General features: G+C 41.0%; 1 protein-coding gene across 7 annotated transcripts in view; it reads left to right on the plus strand.

The window, feature by feature from the left end:
- DAW1 (dynein assembly factor with WD repeats 1) overlaps positions 1 to 16,903 on the plus strand; it is a 31,083-nt gene extending 14,180 nt beyond the window's left edge. For 2 of the 7 annotated variants that reach the window (XM_033426087.2, XM_033426096.2), the window contains exons 7-12: positions 947 to 1,054; positions 2,576 to 2,682; positions 3,592 to 3,694; positions 4,493 to 4,607; positions 11,986 to 12,062; positions 14,159 to 16,903. In XM_033426087.2, coding sequence (XP_033281978.2) covers positions 947 to 1,054; positions 2,576 to 2,682; positions 3,592 to 3,694; positions 4,493 to 4,607; positions 11,986 to 12,062; positions 14,159 to 14,494 — 846 coding nt within the window. In that variant the 3' untranslated portion in view covers positions 14,495 to 16,903. Of the gene's footprint in view, positions 1 to 946; positions 1,055 to 2,575; positions 2,683 to 3,591; positions 3,695 to 4,492; positions 4,608 to 11,985; positions 12,063 to 13,598 lie in introns of all 7 variants that reach the window. The other 5 variants (XM_004262617.4, XR_004482707.2, XM_033426107.2 and 2 more) reach the window with 5 other exon arrangements.
- The last annotated feature ends 287 nt before the right edge of the window (positions 16,904 to 17,190 follow it).

Here is a 17,190-nt window from a genome sequence, read left to right on the forward strand (position 1 = left end):
TTCTCAACTGATAGGTAAGTTTTTTCAGGGAAGTATTAGGAGGCCAGGTTATCTGCTGAGGAGGAATGAGGATGGGAGCGGAGGCAAAAATGGGGAATGGGAGAATATATTGAATCCGAGGCGTGTTAGACAAAATAGGGAAAGCTACTGAGGCCACAGCTGAGGACAGAAGACATGAATGAACATCACTAGTACCTGCTATACTGTTTTCTTCAACTGCCTTGGTTGAGGGTAGGGCAGGCAAATGAGAGATAAAATCCCAGATTGATACAAGTTTTTAGGAGTTATATGAAGAGTGCAGGTGAAAAGACAGGGACTGGAGTTTTAGGATGCTGGCAGGAGTGATGCTTCCAGGTGTCATTTGAATGGGGGATAATGGGCCAGGAGAAAAGAGAGGGGTTTACATGAAATGGAAGGTATCCTATGGGGAGGTTGGAGGGGAGGCTTGGTAAGGAAGAGAGAAAGTAGAAGTATTGGGAAATTGTAACTAGAGACTGGTGTATTGGTAGTGAATCTTCTAGTAAAGGTGACATCAAGGTAAGGGTGTTGCTGTGGGAGTGATCCCTGGTTGGGCAACTAAGGTCCCACATGCCCCGTGTCGTGGCCGAAAAAAAAAAAGATGGGAGCCAGATAGCATGAATCTCAAAGGAGCTGGGCTTTGCTTTTGTTCTTGTTCTTCTATGGTCTGGAAGTGACTAAGGGGAGCCAGTGCCTCTCCAAGCCTGAGCTGGGTGATGTGGGAGAACAGCAGCCTCTTCTCAAGAGGAGAATGCGTCAGGATCTACCTGCAGATAAATGGCTACTCGTATCTGGTATTTTGCTGCATATCTGTACAAAGAATTAGGCTGAATCTGCTGAGAGAGTCACATCTCCAAGCTTTTCTATATTAGAATTAACAATTTAAAACTCTATCTTTCTAACATCTCTCTCGTTTCATGTAATTCAGGTGTGTTTATCGTTTAATCCTCAAAGCACATTGGTGGCTACTGGAAGTATGGACACAACGGCCAAACTGTGGGACATTCAGAATGGAGAGGAAGTGTTCACTCTCACAGTATGTTACTAATGTTAATAACATCAAGAGTTTTACATTTTCATTAGCTATTCCTTTGGGTAAGCCTTTTACTTGTGGGGTTTTTTTTTAATAAATAAATTAATTAATTTTTATTTTTGGCTGTGTTGGGTCTTCGTTGCTGCGCGCGGGCTTTCTCTAGTTGTGGCGAGCGGTGGCTACTCTTCGTTGCGGTGCACGGGCTTCTCATTGCAGTGGCTTCTTTTGTTGCAGAGCACGGGTTCTAGGCACGCGGGCTTCAGTAGTTGTGGCACACAGGCTTCTGTAGTTGTGGCACACGGGCTTAGTTGCTCCGCGGCATGTGGGATCTTCCCAGACCAGGGATCAAACCCGTGTCCCCTGCATTGGCAGGCAGATTCTTAACCACTGCGCCACCAGGGAAGTCCCTTGTGTTTGTTTTTATTTGTATATTTATTACAAAATGAACTCTAAGTTAGCAGATGTTTTTGAGCGATTGGTTTTCAGACTGTAGTAGAAGAGTGTTTCAGCTGGTTTGCTGACTATTCCCAAAGACTTAAATGGACGTGCTGGGGAAGCCCAGATGGGCTTTTTATTTTGACTAACTTCAGTCTGTAAGCCGTACCAACTATTGCTTAAAACCTATGGTCACCTACCTGGCTAAAAGCAAAGGAGATGGAGGCTGGGGCCTTTGGGAAGAGGCAGAAGTGGAGGAACCTGCCAGAAGATTTCTTAAAGAAACTCCCTTCTTTTCTAACCTCCAGCCTTAGAAGCCTCTGGTATTACAAAGTCTGAAGTATAAGGGGCAAGGGGCAGGAAGTGACAAGGCCAAAGGGCACTGCCCGCAGAGTGGATGCTGGTGGTGTGGTTCGGCAGGGGCCCCTGTCTGTCGCCACCACATGTCCGTCCAGAACCATCCTATGACTACTACCCTCCACTTCTTCCCGCCTCAGCGAAAACTACCAAGCAAAAAAGTGTGATGCTCTGTGGCAATCAGTGGGGACAATTGGATGGGAAATCACATTATTTTATTCTTTCAGATTATAAATGGGTTTAAAAAATAGGATCCGCTTTCTAGGAGAACTTTTTCTAGAAGTTCTCCTTCTAGAAAAAGTTAAAATGGACTAGAATAAAAGAGGAAAATCAGTGTTTTTAACTAACACCAAGAGTTTTTCTTTCTTAAATCAGAGAGCCTCGTTTTATTCATGCAAGTATACTTTTCCTGATCTTCGTACTCATCACTTCTGTGGGTCACGCTTCTTCACTGCCTCTTCTTTCAGATAAATGCCTAAGAGCATTGGAAGGTGCGTGTCCTGCTCTACACGTGTCCTTTATTAAAATTAAATGGAGCTGAACATTAAAATTCTGAGCACATAAACGTATTTCAGCTTGTTTGCAGTCTCTCCCTATCCAGCCAGCCACTGATCTCTCTTCTCCCTATAGAGCTTTGCCTTTTTTAGCATTTTCTTTTAGACTATTATGTTATACATTTGTAGAAATCGTTTCATCTACAGGTATGCATGATGATATCTGGTCTTTTTCTAGGGACACTCAGCTGAAATCATCTCTTTGTCCTTTAACACCTCAGGAAACAGAATCATCACGGGGTCTTTCGATCATACAGTTACAGTGTGGGATGCTGATACTGGAAGGTATTCTTGATTTTTAAGAATTTTTTTTAACCTGCATCAGAAGATTAAGAAGATAGTCTTTGTTATTTATCAGCTTAATGTTAAATCTATTCTTTACCTTGGATTCCATAGGAATAGGGACACATTGAAAGCAAATTAATTCATTCTTTAATGATTTTTCTGATCCACCAAAAATATATGCTTCCTTGGAATTCTGAGGAAATAATGCCAAACAGTAACATAAAAGGAGAATGTTAACAATAGCCTGGTTACACAGCTATTATTTATTCCATGTACTATGTAATCAGATTTCAATGGCTTGTCATTATGGTAGGCATGGGTATCATGAACAAATAAAATCATGGCTAATGACCCCAATTTAATTTTGTCCAAGAACTTCAACTTCCTTCCTAATTATTTTTGGTTCTAGTTGCTAAGAAGTTAACTAAATTAGCCTACTTTTGTTGGAAAACTCCACTCTTGGACTTGTCTGCGTTTTGACAGAGGGACCAATTATCAGGGGTACCGATCAACATGGTTGCAACAAGAACTGAGAGGGAAGGAAGGGTTCTCAGACGACTGGTGGGTAGTTTCTGAACAACCAAGGGGTCCTCCTCTCTGGTGTAAAAATAGTTCTAGAACTTCAGATTACCTTTATTATTTTTTATCCATGCCTTTCTGAAGTGTTGTCTTAAGTAATGTTGTTATCTTGGGTTGTTAAAAGTTTAAGTATATTTTTTGCTGAAATGAAATTAGTAGCCTAGTTGACTCTTTTTGGAGCTACAGTTAAGCCATCTTTGATTGGTCATCATAGATATTATTTTGTGAAAAGTAAAATTCAGACTCTTACACCAATGGCTTGAGATCATTCTTTGTACACATTCTTGACTGAGGAATCTTTCGCCAGTCTGAACCATTTCCATTTTGTAGGAAGGTGTACACCTTAATCGGGCATTGTGCTGAGATCAGCAGTGCCTTATTCAACTGGGATTGCTCTCTGATATTAACTGGCTCTATGGACAGAACCTGCATGGTGAGCTCAAGAAATATCTTTGCTTTATAATTCTTACGTCTGTACTTTATACTGTGTCAGGTATTCATTGCAACATTAACAAATTTTAAAGGTGCTATAAAATTAAGATATTAATTTACCAACAATTGGTAGTTTTTAAATTTCAAGTTTCTGATCCTCCAAGTTTGAAGAAATTATGATGTAAAATAGTTTTAGTTGATTTAAATGTGTTGAAAGATCTTATTATTTTAAAAGGCGCGTTATTTTTGTTTAATGCCCCTCTATTCCTTTATTAAACTTCGATTAGAGTGAACTTCACGAAGTCTCAACACAATGCCTCCCTGCCTTTACGTTTCTGTTGCTAAGAGCTTATGTTCTAGAATTATTATTAGATATATAGGTTATACACCAAATGTATTATAATCTTAATGTGCTTTTCATTTTCTAGCATTGTAGTTTTAGATCAAGCTCTTTACCATTTGATGCCCTTTGCATGAAAAGAGGATGCTTCCATTCCAATCAGAGAAGCATGCACTTGGAGATTTTTTTCCTAATGTAGTGGCAGATTTGTCTACCCGTTCTAAATGTCTGTCCTTGCTCTTCTCTGTGTCCAAAGTGTGCCTTGTTAGATGGTTGGCTGTGGTCTCCGGTCATGAATCAAGGTAAAATGAACAAACATGTGAAAACTATACACATGATTTTGGCACAGTTAATTTAGCCAGCCATAAACATGTCGTAAAGACTACTTCTGGCCACCTTTGCACTTTAGATAGGAAGTCATAGTCTTTGTCATCTTCTTCTTTTTAAAAAAAATTTCAGCTGTGGGATGCTACAGATGGAAAATGTGTGGCAACATTGACAGGCCATGGTGATGAAATACTAGACAGCTGTTTTGATTACACTGGAAAGCTTATTGCAACGGCTTCGGCTGATGGTAGGTAATCTGTCGGTACATTTAATTTATGGAGAGATTTATGTTTTGTTTGATAAACACGTGTGATTCTACACTGTAGGTCATCTCCCTGGTGACCAGCTATGATAGAAACTACATGTGCCTCATCTCCATGATGTCCATGTACGTCAGTACACTAGGTCTCTATCATATTCTTGATAATCACATGTGATATTATAGAATGTCTGCATCACCTCCTTGACAGCCACATATGATGTTAAACTAGATCTTCATCTCCTTGATAACTATATATATTGGTGTATCTTGGGTCATCTCCCCCTAACGACCATGCATTATGCTACACTATGTTGTTCTCATCAGCTTGACTGCCACTGATGGTTCTATAATAAATCTGCATTGTCTCCTTTATAACATGCGCTGCTCTAACATGTCTAGTGAATCATCATGATGAACATATATAATGAGCTATACATCACTTTCCTGAATGTCACTTAGGATTCTACACCATGTCTGTCTGATCTTATTGGTAACCACGGTCTGATGCTACACTGTGTCTCATTGTCTACCTGACAGCACTGTATAGTTGTATACTTTGCATCATTTTCTTGACAATAACAAATGAAGTTATGCTATATCTACATCCCTTTAAAGTAAATATGTATGTTGTTATGCTATTGTTTATCGCACTGATGACACTATATGATGCCATAGTATGTCTGTGTTGTCACCTTTACAACCACATATGATGCAGTGCTATATATGCAAAGTCTGTTTGGCAGGCACATGTGATGCTATATTATGACTGCATTATCTCTTTTTTTTTTTAACATCTTTATTGGAGTATAATTTCTTTACAATGGTGTGTTAGTTTCTGCTTTATAACAAAGTGAATCAGCTATACATATACATATATCCCCATATCTCTTCCCTCTTGCATCTCCCTCCCACCCTCCCTATCCCGTCCCTCTAGGAGGTCACAAAGCACCGAGCTGATCTCCCTGTGCTATGCGGCTGCTTCCCACTAGCTATCTATTTTACATTTGATAGTGTATATATATCCATGCCACTCTGTCACTTTGTCCCAGCTTACCCTTCCCCCTCCCCGTCTCCTCAAGTCCATTCTCTGCATCTGTGTCTTTATTCCTGTCCTGCCCCTAGGCTCTTCAGAACCTTTTTTTTTTTTAGATTCCATATATATGTGTTAGCATACGGTATTTGCTTTTCTTTTTCTGACTTACTTCACTCTGTATGACAGACTCTAGGTGCGTTATCTCTTTGATAACTATGTATGATATTTAAAATAAGATTTTTCTCTGATAATCCCGTATTATGAATGTCTGTGTGCATGTAATCTCCTTGAAAACTAAAGGTGATGCTATACCATGTCTATGTCATTTCCTTCACAAGCATGTGGAGTGCTTCCCTATTCTGCATTATCTCCTAGACAACTGTGTGTGATGATATAGCTTGTTTCATATCCATGATGGCCATGTATGGTGCTGCAATATATCCGTGTCACCTGCTGATAACCACATATGTTGTTACACTCTGTATGTGCCACCTCCCTGTAGTCCACAGATGACTATACACTATGTCTCCATTATCTGCTTGCTGGGATGTATTATTGTACAATGTTACACTATGTCTTTTCATCTTCTTGAGAACCACACATCATGCTATACTATGGCTGCATTATCTCTTTGATATCCTTACACAGTGCACACTGTGTCTACATCAACATTCCGACTACCATGTACGATCTTGCATTACATCTGGATCATCTTATCAATGGTCATGTGTCATGCGACACTATGTCTATCTCCTTGATTCTAAACTATGTCCATGTCATCTTCTCATCAACAATGTAAGACACTATGCTGTGTCTAGGTCATCTCCCTGATGAACACATACGATACTACACTCTATCTTCATCATCTTTCTGATGACCACATTTGATCCTAGACTTTGCGCCATCTCCCTCATGACCATGCTTGACGCCAGCCTATGTCTACATCATCTCTGTGATAACCACACATGACACTATGTCTGTGTCACCTTCTGTGAATGCATGTCATGCTGCTGTATGACTGTGTCATTTCCCTGACAACATGAGCAAGCCTCCACTCTGTCTAAGTCACCTCTCTGATAATCACATATGATGCTACACATATGTTTAATTCTCTTAATGACCATATGTGACTTTACATCGTGCTTGTGTAAATTCCTTAACAGCCCTTTAAGAGATTCTGGCAAAAATGGAATGCTTTTCCCAGGCATGATTTGTTCACTTGTTCTTTGCCTATATTTGCTCCTGGTGACTAACATACTTTTAAGTAGTTACTTTGTGTTATAATCAGTTGTAGAATTTTGCCAGTGATTCATTTTAATTACAGTCTTTATTATTGTCTCTCTTTTCAAAATTATATTTGCATGCTCATTCTCTTACTCACTAGGACTTTTCAAACATGGTCCTTTAATCATACATACATGTCCTTTTTACATCCTGGAATATAAACACCCTGAATCTGGAGAATTTTATTTTTTAAACTATTTACTTTCTCATCTTCTCACAGATCTTTCCTTTTAAAAATCATCCCTTAACTATAATTAATCTGCCCTTTTCATTTTAAATATCATTCTCATTTATACAAAAAATCTATTCACTAAATATATATGGAGTACCTACTTTGTGCCAGGAATAGTTTTAGGAGCATAGGATATATCAATGAACAAAAGAGATGGGAATCTCTTTCCTCCTGGAGCTAAGTTGTAGACAGGGGGACAATAAATGATACTGTGCATGTGTTTTATATAGAATATTAGATTATATAGAATGCCAGGAGTTGGTCAGTGCTATGAGGGAAGAAACAAGCAGGGACAAGGAATCAGGATGCTGACGGATGGATGAGAATAATATATAAGCTTGATTCTTTTAGTTTTGTCCTTTCTATCATCTGTTATTTTCCCTAGCAGTGATTCTTTCCTTGTTCGGTAACACATTACTTCCAAAAAACTCTTTTTCTTTTCTTTGTTTTGTAAACCTCTTCTCCTTCTGTCCCTCCTAAGTCTTGATGTTTAGAGCAATTTTTTTTTTTTATTTATCTCTGGTCTTTGCTCCTCATTCCCTTCTTAAAATTAGATCTCATTCAACAGAGTTAGTTGCCTGTGCAGCTACAATCTGTTTTTTTATATTTATCACCTTTTTCATTTTCACTGGAATTACTCTCAAGGCTGAAATTTTTGGTGTCTTATTCATATTTCTATCTTATAAAAAACTACAATTTCAGGCTATATTATTTTTATGTTTTCTGAAGTTTAAAAATGCTTTTGTAAAATTTAATGTACTAATCTATACTGGATCTCTTTGTCTTATTAACAAACTCTTTTTAAAAATTTTTTCTCTATTTAAAAAAATTTTTTAAAGATTTTATTTTTTTATTAGTTATCTATTTTATACATATTAGTGTACATAGGACAATCCCAATCTCCCAGTTCATCCCACCACCACCTCCCCACCAACCCCACTCTCCCCCCTTAGTGTCCATACGTTTGTTCTCTACGTCTGTGTCTCTATTTCTGCCCTGCAAACCGGTTGATCTGTACTATTTGTCTAGATTCCACATATATGCGTTAATATACGATATTTGTTTTTCTCTTTCTGACTTACTTCACTCTGTATGACAGTCTCTAAGTCCACCCGTGTCTCTACAAATGACCCATATTTCATTCCTTTTTATGGCCGAGTAATATTCCATTGTATATATGTACTACATCTTCTTTATCCATTCATCTGTTGATGGGCATTTGGGTTGCTTCCATGACCTGGCTATTGTAAATAGTGCTGCAGTGACCATTGGGGTGCATGTGTCTTTTTGAATTATGGCTTTCTCTGGGTATATGCCCAGTAGTGGGATTGCTGGGTCCTATGGTAATTCTATTTTTAGTTTTTTAAGGAACCTCCATACTGTCCTCCATAGTGGCTGTATCAATTTACATTCCCACCAACAGTGCAAGAGGGTTCCCTTTTCTCCACACCCTCTCCAGCATTTGTTGTTTGTAGATTTCGGATGATGCCCATTTTAAATGGTGTGAGGTGATGCCTCATTGTAGTTTTGATTTGCATTTCTCTAATAATTACTGATGTTGAGCATCCTTTCATGTGTTTGTTGGCAATCTGTTTATCTTCTTTGGAGAAATGTCTGTTTAGGTCTTCTGCCCATGTTTTGATTGGATTGTTTGTTTTTTTGTAATATTGAGCTGTATGTGCTGTTTATATGTTTTGGAGATTAATCCTTTGTCCCTTGATTCGTTTGCAAATATTTTCTCCCATTCTGAGGGTTTTCTTTTCATCTTGTTTATAGAGTTTCCTTTGCTGTGCAAAAGCTTTGAAGTTTCATTAGGTCCCATTTGTTTATTTTTGTTTTTATTTCCATTACTCTAGAAGGTGGGTCAAAAAAGATCTTGCTGTGATTTCTGTCAAAGAGTGTTCTTCCTATGTTTTCCTATGTATGTTATTTGTCATTTTTCCCTTGTTGCTTTTAATAATTTTTCTTTGCCTTTAATTTTTGTCAGTTTGATTACTGTGTCTCGGCATGTTTCTCCTTGGGTTTATCCTGCCTGGGACTCTCTGTGCTTCCTGGACTTGGGTGACTCTTTCCTTTCCCATGTTAGGGAAGTTTTCAATTATAATCTCTTCAAATATTTTCTCGGGTCCTTCTCTCTCTCTTCTCCTTCTGGGACCCCTGTAATGTGAATGTTGTTGCATTTAATGTTGTCCCAGAGGTCGCTTAGGCTGTCTTCGTTTCTTTTCATTCTTTTTTCTTTATTATTCTGTTCCGTGGCTATGAATTCCTGCATTCTGTCTTCCAGGTCACTTATCTGTTCTTCTGCCTCCGTTATTCTGCTATTGATTCCTTCTAGTGTATTTTTCATTTCAGTTATTGTATTGTTCATCTCTGCTTGTTTGTTCTTTAATTCTTCTAGGTCTTTGTTAAACATTTCTTGCATCTTCTCGATCTTTGCCTCCTTTCTTTTCCTGAGGTCCTGGATCATCTTCACTATCATTCTTCTCAATTCTTTTTCAGAAGGTTGCCTATCTCCACTTCATTTAGTTGTTTTTCTGGGGTTTTATCTTGTTCGTTCATCTGGTACGTAGTCCTCTGCCTTTTCATTTTGTCTATCTTTCTGTGAATGTGGTTTTTGTTCCACAGGCTGCAGGATTGTAGTTCTTACTTCTGCTGTCTGCCCTCTGGTGGATGAGGCTGTCTAAGAAGCTTGTGCAAGTTTCCTGATGGGAGGGACTGGTGGTGGGTAGAGCTGACTGTTGCTCTGGTGGGCAGAGCTCAGTAAAACTTTAATCCACTTGTCTGCTCATGGGTGGGGCTGGGTTCCCTCCCTCTTGGTTGTTGGGCATGAGGCGACCCGATGCTGGAGACTACCAGGCTCTTGGTTGGGGTTAATGGCGGACTCTGGGAGGGCTCATGCCAAGGAGCACTTCCCAGAACTTCTTCTGCCAGTGTCCTTGTCCCTGCAGTGAGCCACAGCCACCCCACGCTTCTGCAGGAGACCCTCCAACACTAGCAGGTAGGTCTGGTTCAGTCTCCTATGGGGTCACTGCTCCTTCTCCCAGGTCCTCATGCACACACTGCTTTGTGTGTGCCCTCCAAGAGTGGAGTCTCTGTTTCCCCCAGTCCTGTCGAAGTTCTGTAATCAAATTCTGCTAACCTTCAAAGTCTGATTCTCTGGGAATTCCTCCTCCTGTTGTCAGACCCGCAGCTTGGGAAGCCTGATGTGGGGCTCAGAATCATCACTATAGTGGGTGGACTTCTGTTGTATAATTGTTCTCCAGTTTGTGAGTCACCCTCCCAGCAGTTATGGGATTTGATTTTATTGTGATTGCGCCCCTCTTACCATCTCATTGCAGCTTCTACTTTGTCTTTGGATGTCCGGTGTCTTTTTTGGTGAGTTTCAGTGTCTTCCTCTTGATGATAGTTCAGCAGTTAGTTGTGATTCCGGTGCCCTTGCAAGAGGAAGTGAGCACACGTCCTTCTACTCCGCTATCTTGAACCAATCTCTCTTATTAACAAACTCTTAAAACAGTTGGATCACTTTTCTTTAAGGCTTTTGAAATGTCCAGCCAAGTTGCAAGTTTTATATTTTAATCATATTAATTCTAACATAGCAGTTTTGTCTACAATTTTTGTTTTGTCTACAGTTTTTGTCTGACAATTCCCTATCCTTGCTAATTTTACCTTGATGTAATCTATAATTTGTGGTAAGACAGCATCCTTTACCTGGGCAGATAAATTTTAATTTTTTTTCTGACAGCAATTTTACTACTTCTGTTTTTCTCCTTCTATGCTTATTTAACTCCTCTATTCTCTTTTTTTTGTTTTAAAATACATTTATTTATTTATTTATTTTTGGCTGTGTTGGGTCTTCCTTGCTGTGTGGGCTTTCCCTAGTTGCGGCAAGCAGGGGCTACTCTTCGTTGCAGTGCACAGGCTTCTCATTGTGGTGGCTTCTCTTATTGTGGAGCACGGGCTCTAGGCGCACAGGCCTCAGTAGTTGTGGCACGCGGGCTCAGTAGTTGTGGCTCACGGGCTGTAGAGCACAGGCTCAGTAGTTGTGCTCATGGGCTTAGTCGCACCGCAGCATGTGGAATCTTCCCGGACCAGGGATTGAACCTGTGTCCCCTGCATTGGCAGGCAGATTCTCAACCACTGTGCCATCAGGGAAGCCCCAACTCCTCTATTCCTTAATTCTAACGAAATGTATCTACTATTGTACTTCATGTATCCATCCATCCACCCATCCATCTACCCTCCATCCATCCATCCATCCTACATCTATTTATTGTGTTTACTATGAGTTTGGCACTTCTGGGCATTGGGGACCCGATAGGGAACAAACCATTCTCTTAGCCTTTTCTGTTGAAAGGGGTTTCTTAGTGCCTGTTCTTCATTCATTGAGTAGTGAACGCTGTTCCTTCTCAGGAAGGCCTCTCGATCTTCTGCAACCCTAGACTCATATTTGGTGTATGATGTTAGTCTTGCTGTTTATTTCATCCTCAGCCTCTCAGAACTTGTTTTAATTCCCCTTTTTTCTCTTAAAAACTTTATTCTTTTTGGATTCCTGTCTCCCCATTCCCATCTACCTTGGAACCCAGTATCTCTTCTAATAAGCTTGGGGCTAGAGAGACTCCTTTTCACTCTCTTCTCCTGCAGTGGAACCAGCTTGCATTTTAAGTATTAAGTGGCTGGTTCTCACCGCAGGCAAGAAGACAAACTTAGCACAGAGTGTGTGTGTCAGAGGGATAGATATTTAGATAATTCAGGGCATGTGGTCAAAGTTCTGTGTTTCAGATGAATTTATATATATCTCAACTCCTCTCAAAAAGGAACAGCAAGAGTTTTCAGTGCAGCCACGAGAAAATGCATTACCAAATTGGAAGGCCATGTAGGTGAAATTTCAAAGGTGAGTTGCTTTCTCATTTGGAGCAATTTATTTATTTTCAAAAAAATAGGCAGCTGGCTTAGTATAAATAGGTCTATTGGCACTGATGGTACCAAGGTTTGGCCAGTTATCTCACATTTTCTAGAAATCAGTTACCTAAAGACTTTATTTTTAAAAGTGTCCTGAAACTCAGCATAATAAATGATTTCTAAAACCTTTTACAAAGTATAAAACAGCATTCTCCTCAGCCATGAGCAAAAGATTCTGTTAGCTAAAAATACTTATTAAAGCTATTAAGAAGCTAATAAAGTATTTTTCCTAGTTCTAGTAAACACACAAGTTTATATTACGCAAAAGACACGCTGCACAGCAAATATCAAGTGTCCTGTAGATTAGATGCAATTGAGGAAGTATTTCCTGGAAATATTTAACACTTAACGAAGTTAAAAATGACCTATTTTGAAACTTGAAAGCTGTAGTTTAGGATTTTATATCAGCTCCTCCCAAAAGCTTATGCACAGAGCAGGGCCATCCAATCAGGGATCTGAGGTTTAGATGTGTCCTCAGAATATTGTATTGAAGGCTGGGACTGGTGACTCTCACCCCCTAGTTTGGCCCAATTCTTTGGTCTCATACCTGAGATAGATTTCTTGTTCCTTGTAAACTATCAGCTTGATGGTTTCAAGTCTCTGCAGGCTCCTGCTGGAGCCCGGGGCCCCCCGCTGCTGTGCTGTCTCCCCATCTCCTGCCTTTGCACCTGCTGCTGGTGGCCACTGCCCCCTTGCCCATCAGGGTTGGTCTCTGAGACTGTGCAGGACACATCTTCTTCACAGGCTGGGAGGCCTTGGGGACTGGCAGGAAGAGGGATGGGATGTGTGACCGTGGGAGACAGGCCACAGAGGGAGCCCAGGCCATGTTGCTGAGAGTCTGGTGTGTCACACTGAATAAGCGCACGTTTGTGTGTGTGTGTGTGTGTGTGTGTGTGTGTGTGTGTGAATAGAGTTCTCAAACTATATTACTGCATTTTATGCTTGTTAAGTATATATTACCTATTGAATTGCCATCCAGTGATGGCATTTCTATGGGGTGCCAAGCTAAGGTATTCATTCATTCATTCGTTCATTCACTTAGCAAATACTTTTTTTTTTTTTTTTTTTTTTTTTGCGGTATGTGGGCCTCTCACTGTTGTGGCCTCTCCCGTTGCGGAGCACAGGCTCCGGACGCGCAGTCTCAGCGGCCATGGCTCACGGGCCCAGCCGCTCCGCGGCATGTGGGATCTTCCCGGACCAGGGCACGAACCCGTGTCCCCTGCATCGGCAGGCGGACTCTCAACCACTGAGCCACCAGGGAAGCCCAGCAAATACTTTTTGAAAGCTCCCACTGTGCTAGGCATTATGCTAGGCCCTAGTGACACTGTGATGAAAAAAGCCATGGCCTTGGGACTTGCCCTCATCAACCCTTCAGTTACAGAGGAAGTGGCCCAAATTGTCATCTTCTGATGCTTTAGAAAAGGTTATAAGCATGATGTCCAGAGGAACACTTTTCTCTGCTGCTCAGATACCATGTGACGATGCCTGGCATGTAGGGGCTCTCAGGACACATTGATGGAAAGTTCTGTGCTTTAAGTAGCAGCAGACAGAAAGTCCTCCCTTAGTGGCCCTGACATTCTGTACCACAGATTGAGGGACGATCCCTATGCTTGTGATGACAGAAAGTTGGTTTGCAGCGGTAACATCGAGGTGTGGGTATGAAGATGCCTGGCTTGGGTTCTCATCCACACCAGGGCTCTGCCTCTTGGTTTGCGTGGGGAGATTGGCATCAGGAGCCTTTGGAAAGAAGCTGGGTGGGGAACACTCTAAGTATGATGGAGCTTTGGTTTTTATCCTTAGAACCGTGTGTGACGGGTGGGCAATCAAACTTTACTGTCTAGATTTTAATTTTCATGTATTAGTCCCTGCAATATTTTTCCCATCCTGAAGTAACTGTTCTACGTAAGAATAAATACCAGGCTGAGAAGGTGACAGGTACTTAGTAATGTCCCCTTTCTGCTGATTAAAAATATAGTGGGAATCAAATTACACAAACCTGTGGTCACTTTTCTTCTTTCTTGCTTATAGATTTCTTTCAGCCCCCAAGGGAACCGTCTTCTCACTGGCAGCTCTGACAAAACAGCTAGAATCTGGGATGCTCAGACGGGTCAGTGCTTCCAGGTTCTTGAGGGACACACAGATGAAATCTTTTCATGTGCTTTCAACTATAAAGGTGACGTAATCATTACAGGTAGGGGAGAAATAAACACCATCGACTTAGTTTTCCTTTCAAATTGGCTGTTAGAGTTACGAAGCTGGATACCAAAAGGAGACACCCCCATCCCCACCAGGGTCCCTAGCTCATCTTGGTGCCTTTTATGTCCTTTATTTCATTTTAGTTGCATTGCAGAACCACAGGAGTGAGCTCTGCCACTGACTGTAAGGCTTTATGAATTCTCAGTTTCAGTTGCTCCAGGCGAAGTAAGAATTCAGTAGCCTGCCTTCTTCCTGTTTACTACATTTCCCCAGGCACAGTCCATCAGATGGTCAATACTCAGTTGACGGCAGTAAATGTTAGTAACTAAAACAAGTCAGGACCTGAGTTCTTCACAGTGGGATTTATAGCCCATTAGAGATTTGTTCTTTGAGTGAAATTGTTTTCTCCTTGGATGTCCCCTCGTGACACATTAATATTGGGGGAAAAGAACACATATTGAGCAATTTTTCAATGATTAATGATTTATTGTGAATAAATTATATTAGCGATATTTTATAAGAACTGGATTGAGATCAGGTTAATTTAGATTGTGGAAAGGGGAAAAAAATGACAAGAATATGGCACTACGTTAGTGCACTGCCTCTGGAGGAGACCTTGGCAGGGAGTGGGATGCTACAGTGGTGTTGGGTAGGGATGCCCTCAGAGGGCACAGAGGAGCGAATCTGCCTAACTCTTAGTGATTCTCATTGTGTCCAGAAGATTTTCACATTGCTTAACTAGTCTAGTAAGTGATATGTCACATATACAAAGTTGGCTTTATATATTGGCTGATTAGGTAGCTTCCTAATCATATAACTTTAGAGGTGCTGAGAATAATCTCCCCTTTGCCCTGAAATACCACCCCTTTCCACCTAATTATGGATAATTTCTAAAATTGCAGATTACTTCCTTTGGGCTTACGGTTAGCGAGTGTTACTAAAACGTAGGTACTCCTAAGACAAGGCCATAATAAAGAATGTTGGATCCTTTCTCACAATGAGGAAGGAGGTGGGAGATTGTGACAGGAAGCACAGGAGCTGAGGGCCAGGCTTTCCTAGTCTACACCGTTCATGTTAAGCCGGGTCAGCTATGCAGTACCTCTTCCCCTCAACCACAGAAGACCCTGAGAGTTAGGGAAGGAATATGTGTTGATTGTGCCTTGTTTTAGTGGTGGCCTTCAAATGCCTGAGCTCTTTTAAGATATTATCGATTTATTTAGTATTTCCCAAAGCACCAACATGCTAAATACTGACCCACTAGATGCCAGCGCTTATGAGAATGGGGGTGACACGTCTGCCTGGCCTTCAGCAGAGCACTGGGTTTGAACTGATCTGCCCTATTTCTTGTCAGACCCCGGTGTGATTAACTGCATTTTTTAGTGGACTGCCTGAGGGTTTAGAGTCACTAAATGGAAAGAAACTGTCTGGTGTGGTCATGACACTTTTAAAAATACGAGGTGCCTTTGCGGGGAATGTGCGGTGTTCACAGGCTTTCCCGATCCGTGCAGCCCTCACACTTCCTCTATCGATGGTACCTGCCTGGCCGCTGAGGTTGAGAGAAGCAGCAGCGCCCAGCACTGCTCCGTACCAGGGCCGTCATTCCCACAGACAGAATGTGAATGGCGTCCCTGGGAGAGGAGTTGTATCAAGGCTGCTTTGGAAGAGTGTCGATCATAGTCGTGGGGCGGGCGGGAGGATGCAAATTTCACATTCTGACCGACGATGAGAAAAATCTGTTGACATTTTGAGACGTTCCAAAGTGGGATGGGCTGCCCCCTCATAAGCTAGTCACTCAAACCTGGAGATGTTCAAAGTCACCATATTTCCACCTGGTGGCCATGTGTGAAGGTGGGGTGGGGAGATAAGCAGAGGGACGGCCGATGTGGCTGCATTCTCCGGTCCTCTCCAATTCTCAGATGCCATGAATCTCGCGGGGGTGCGTAGGTAGAATGTGAACTTGCCCAATTTATGACTGACATGGAAAAATGCAAAAAAAAAAAAAAAAAAAAAGATTCCCGCACCCCAAATGCCTGAGCTGCTGAGGGGCTCTGCAGCTGGGCACCGAGGCTCTAGCGCATTAAACATACTGATCATCGACAGTGACCCAGAAAATGTCAACCTGTAAAAACAGAGAGAGTTAAGTGAGTAAAATAAAGAAAACTAACTTTGTGAAATTTGCTTTATTAGGTAGCAAGGATAATACCTGTAGGATATGGCGCTGATTGAAGAAAGCCAGTCCATGAGGAAACTTGCCGCTTGGCATCACAGCCAGACAGCGAGCTATTGTGATAGGTCATGTCTTCTCTTTGTCCACAAGTCAACCTTTCATACACTGTCGTTAGCTTCACAGATACGACCATTAAAGCTGATGGACTTATATCATTCCTTGATATTATTTGGTAGAGATGACAGGAACAATCATACTGTGTGGCAAATGTCACAGGTTATTTCAGTTTTCTTTCTTGATAGCATCACGATACTGATAAATGAAACAAGAGTAATGTAACAACGTGTCTCCTAGATTCTACTTTGAAGCCTATTATTATAATTTCTGTTGAATAAAGTTTTTGGAGAAAATGTTTTGTGAATTTTTTGTGCATATCTATGTTTACAATGTATGTTTTCTTCCTTGTGACGAGAACTTTTAACATCTACTCTTTCAGCGGCTTTCAAACATGCAGTACAGTTTTATTAACTATAGTCACCATGCTGTGCATTACATACCTACAACTTAATCATTTTATAACTGGAATTTTATACCTTTAGACCCCCTTCACCCGTTGTGCCTCTGTTCTCCATATGAGTTCAGTGTTTTCCGTTTGTTAGTTGGTTTAGATCCCATATATAAGTGAGATCACGTGGCA

Source organism: Orcinus orca, chromosome 7, assembly GCF_937001465.1.
Source record: "Orcinus orca chromosome 7, mOrcOrc1.1, whole genome shotgun sequence".
Classification (NCBI taxonomy): Eukaryota; Metazoa; Chordata; class Mammalia; order Artiodactyla; family Delphinidae; genus Orcinus; species Orcinus orca.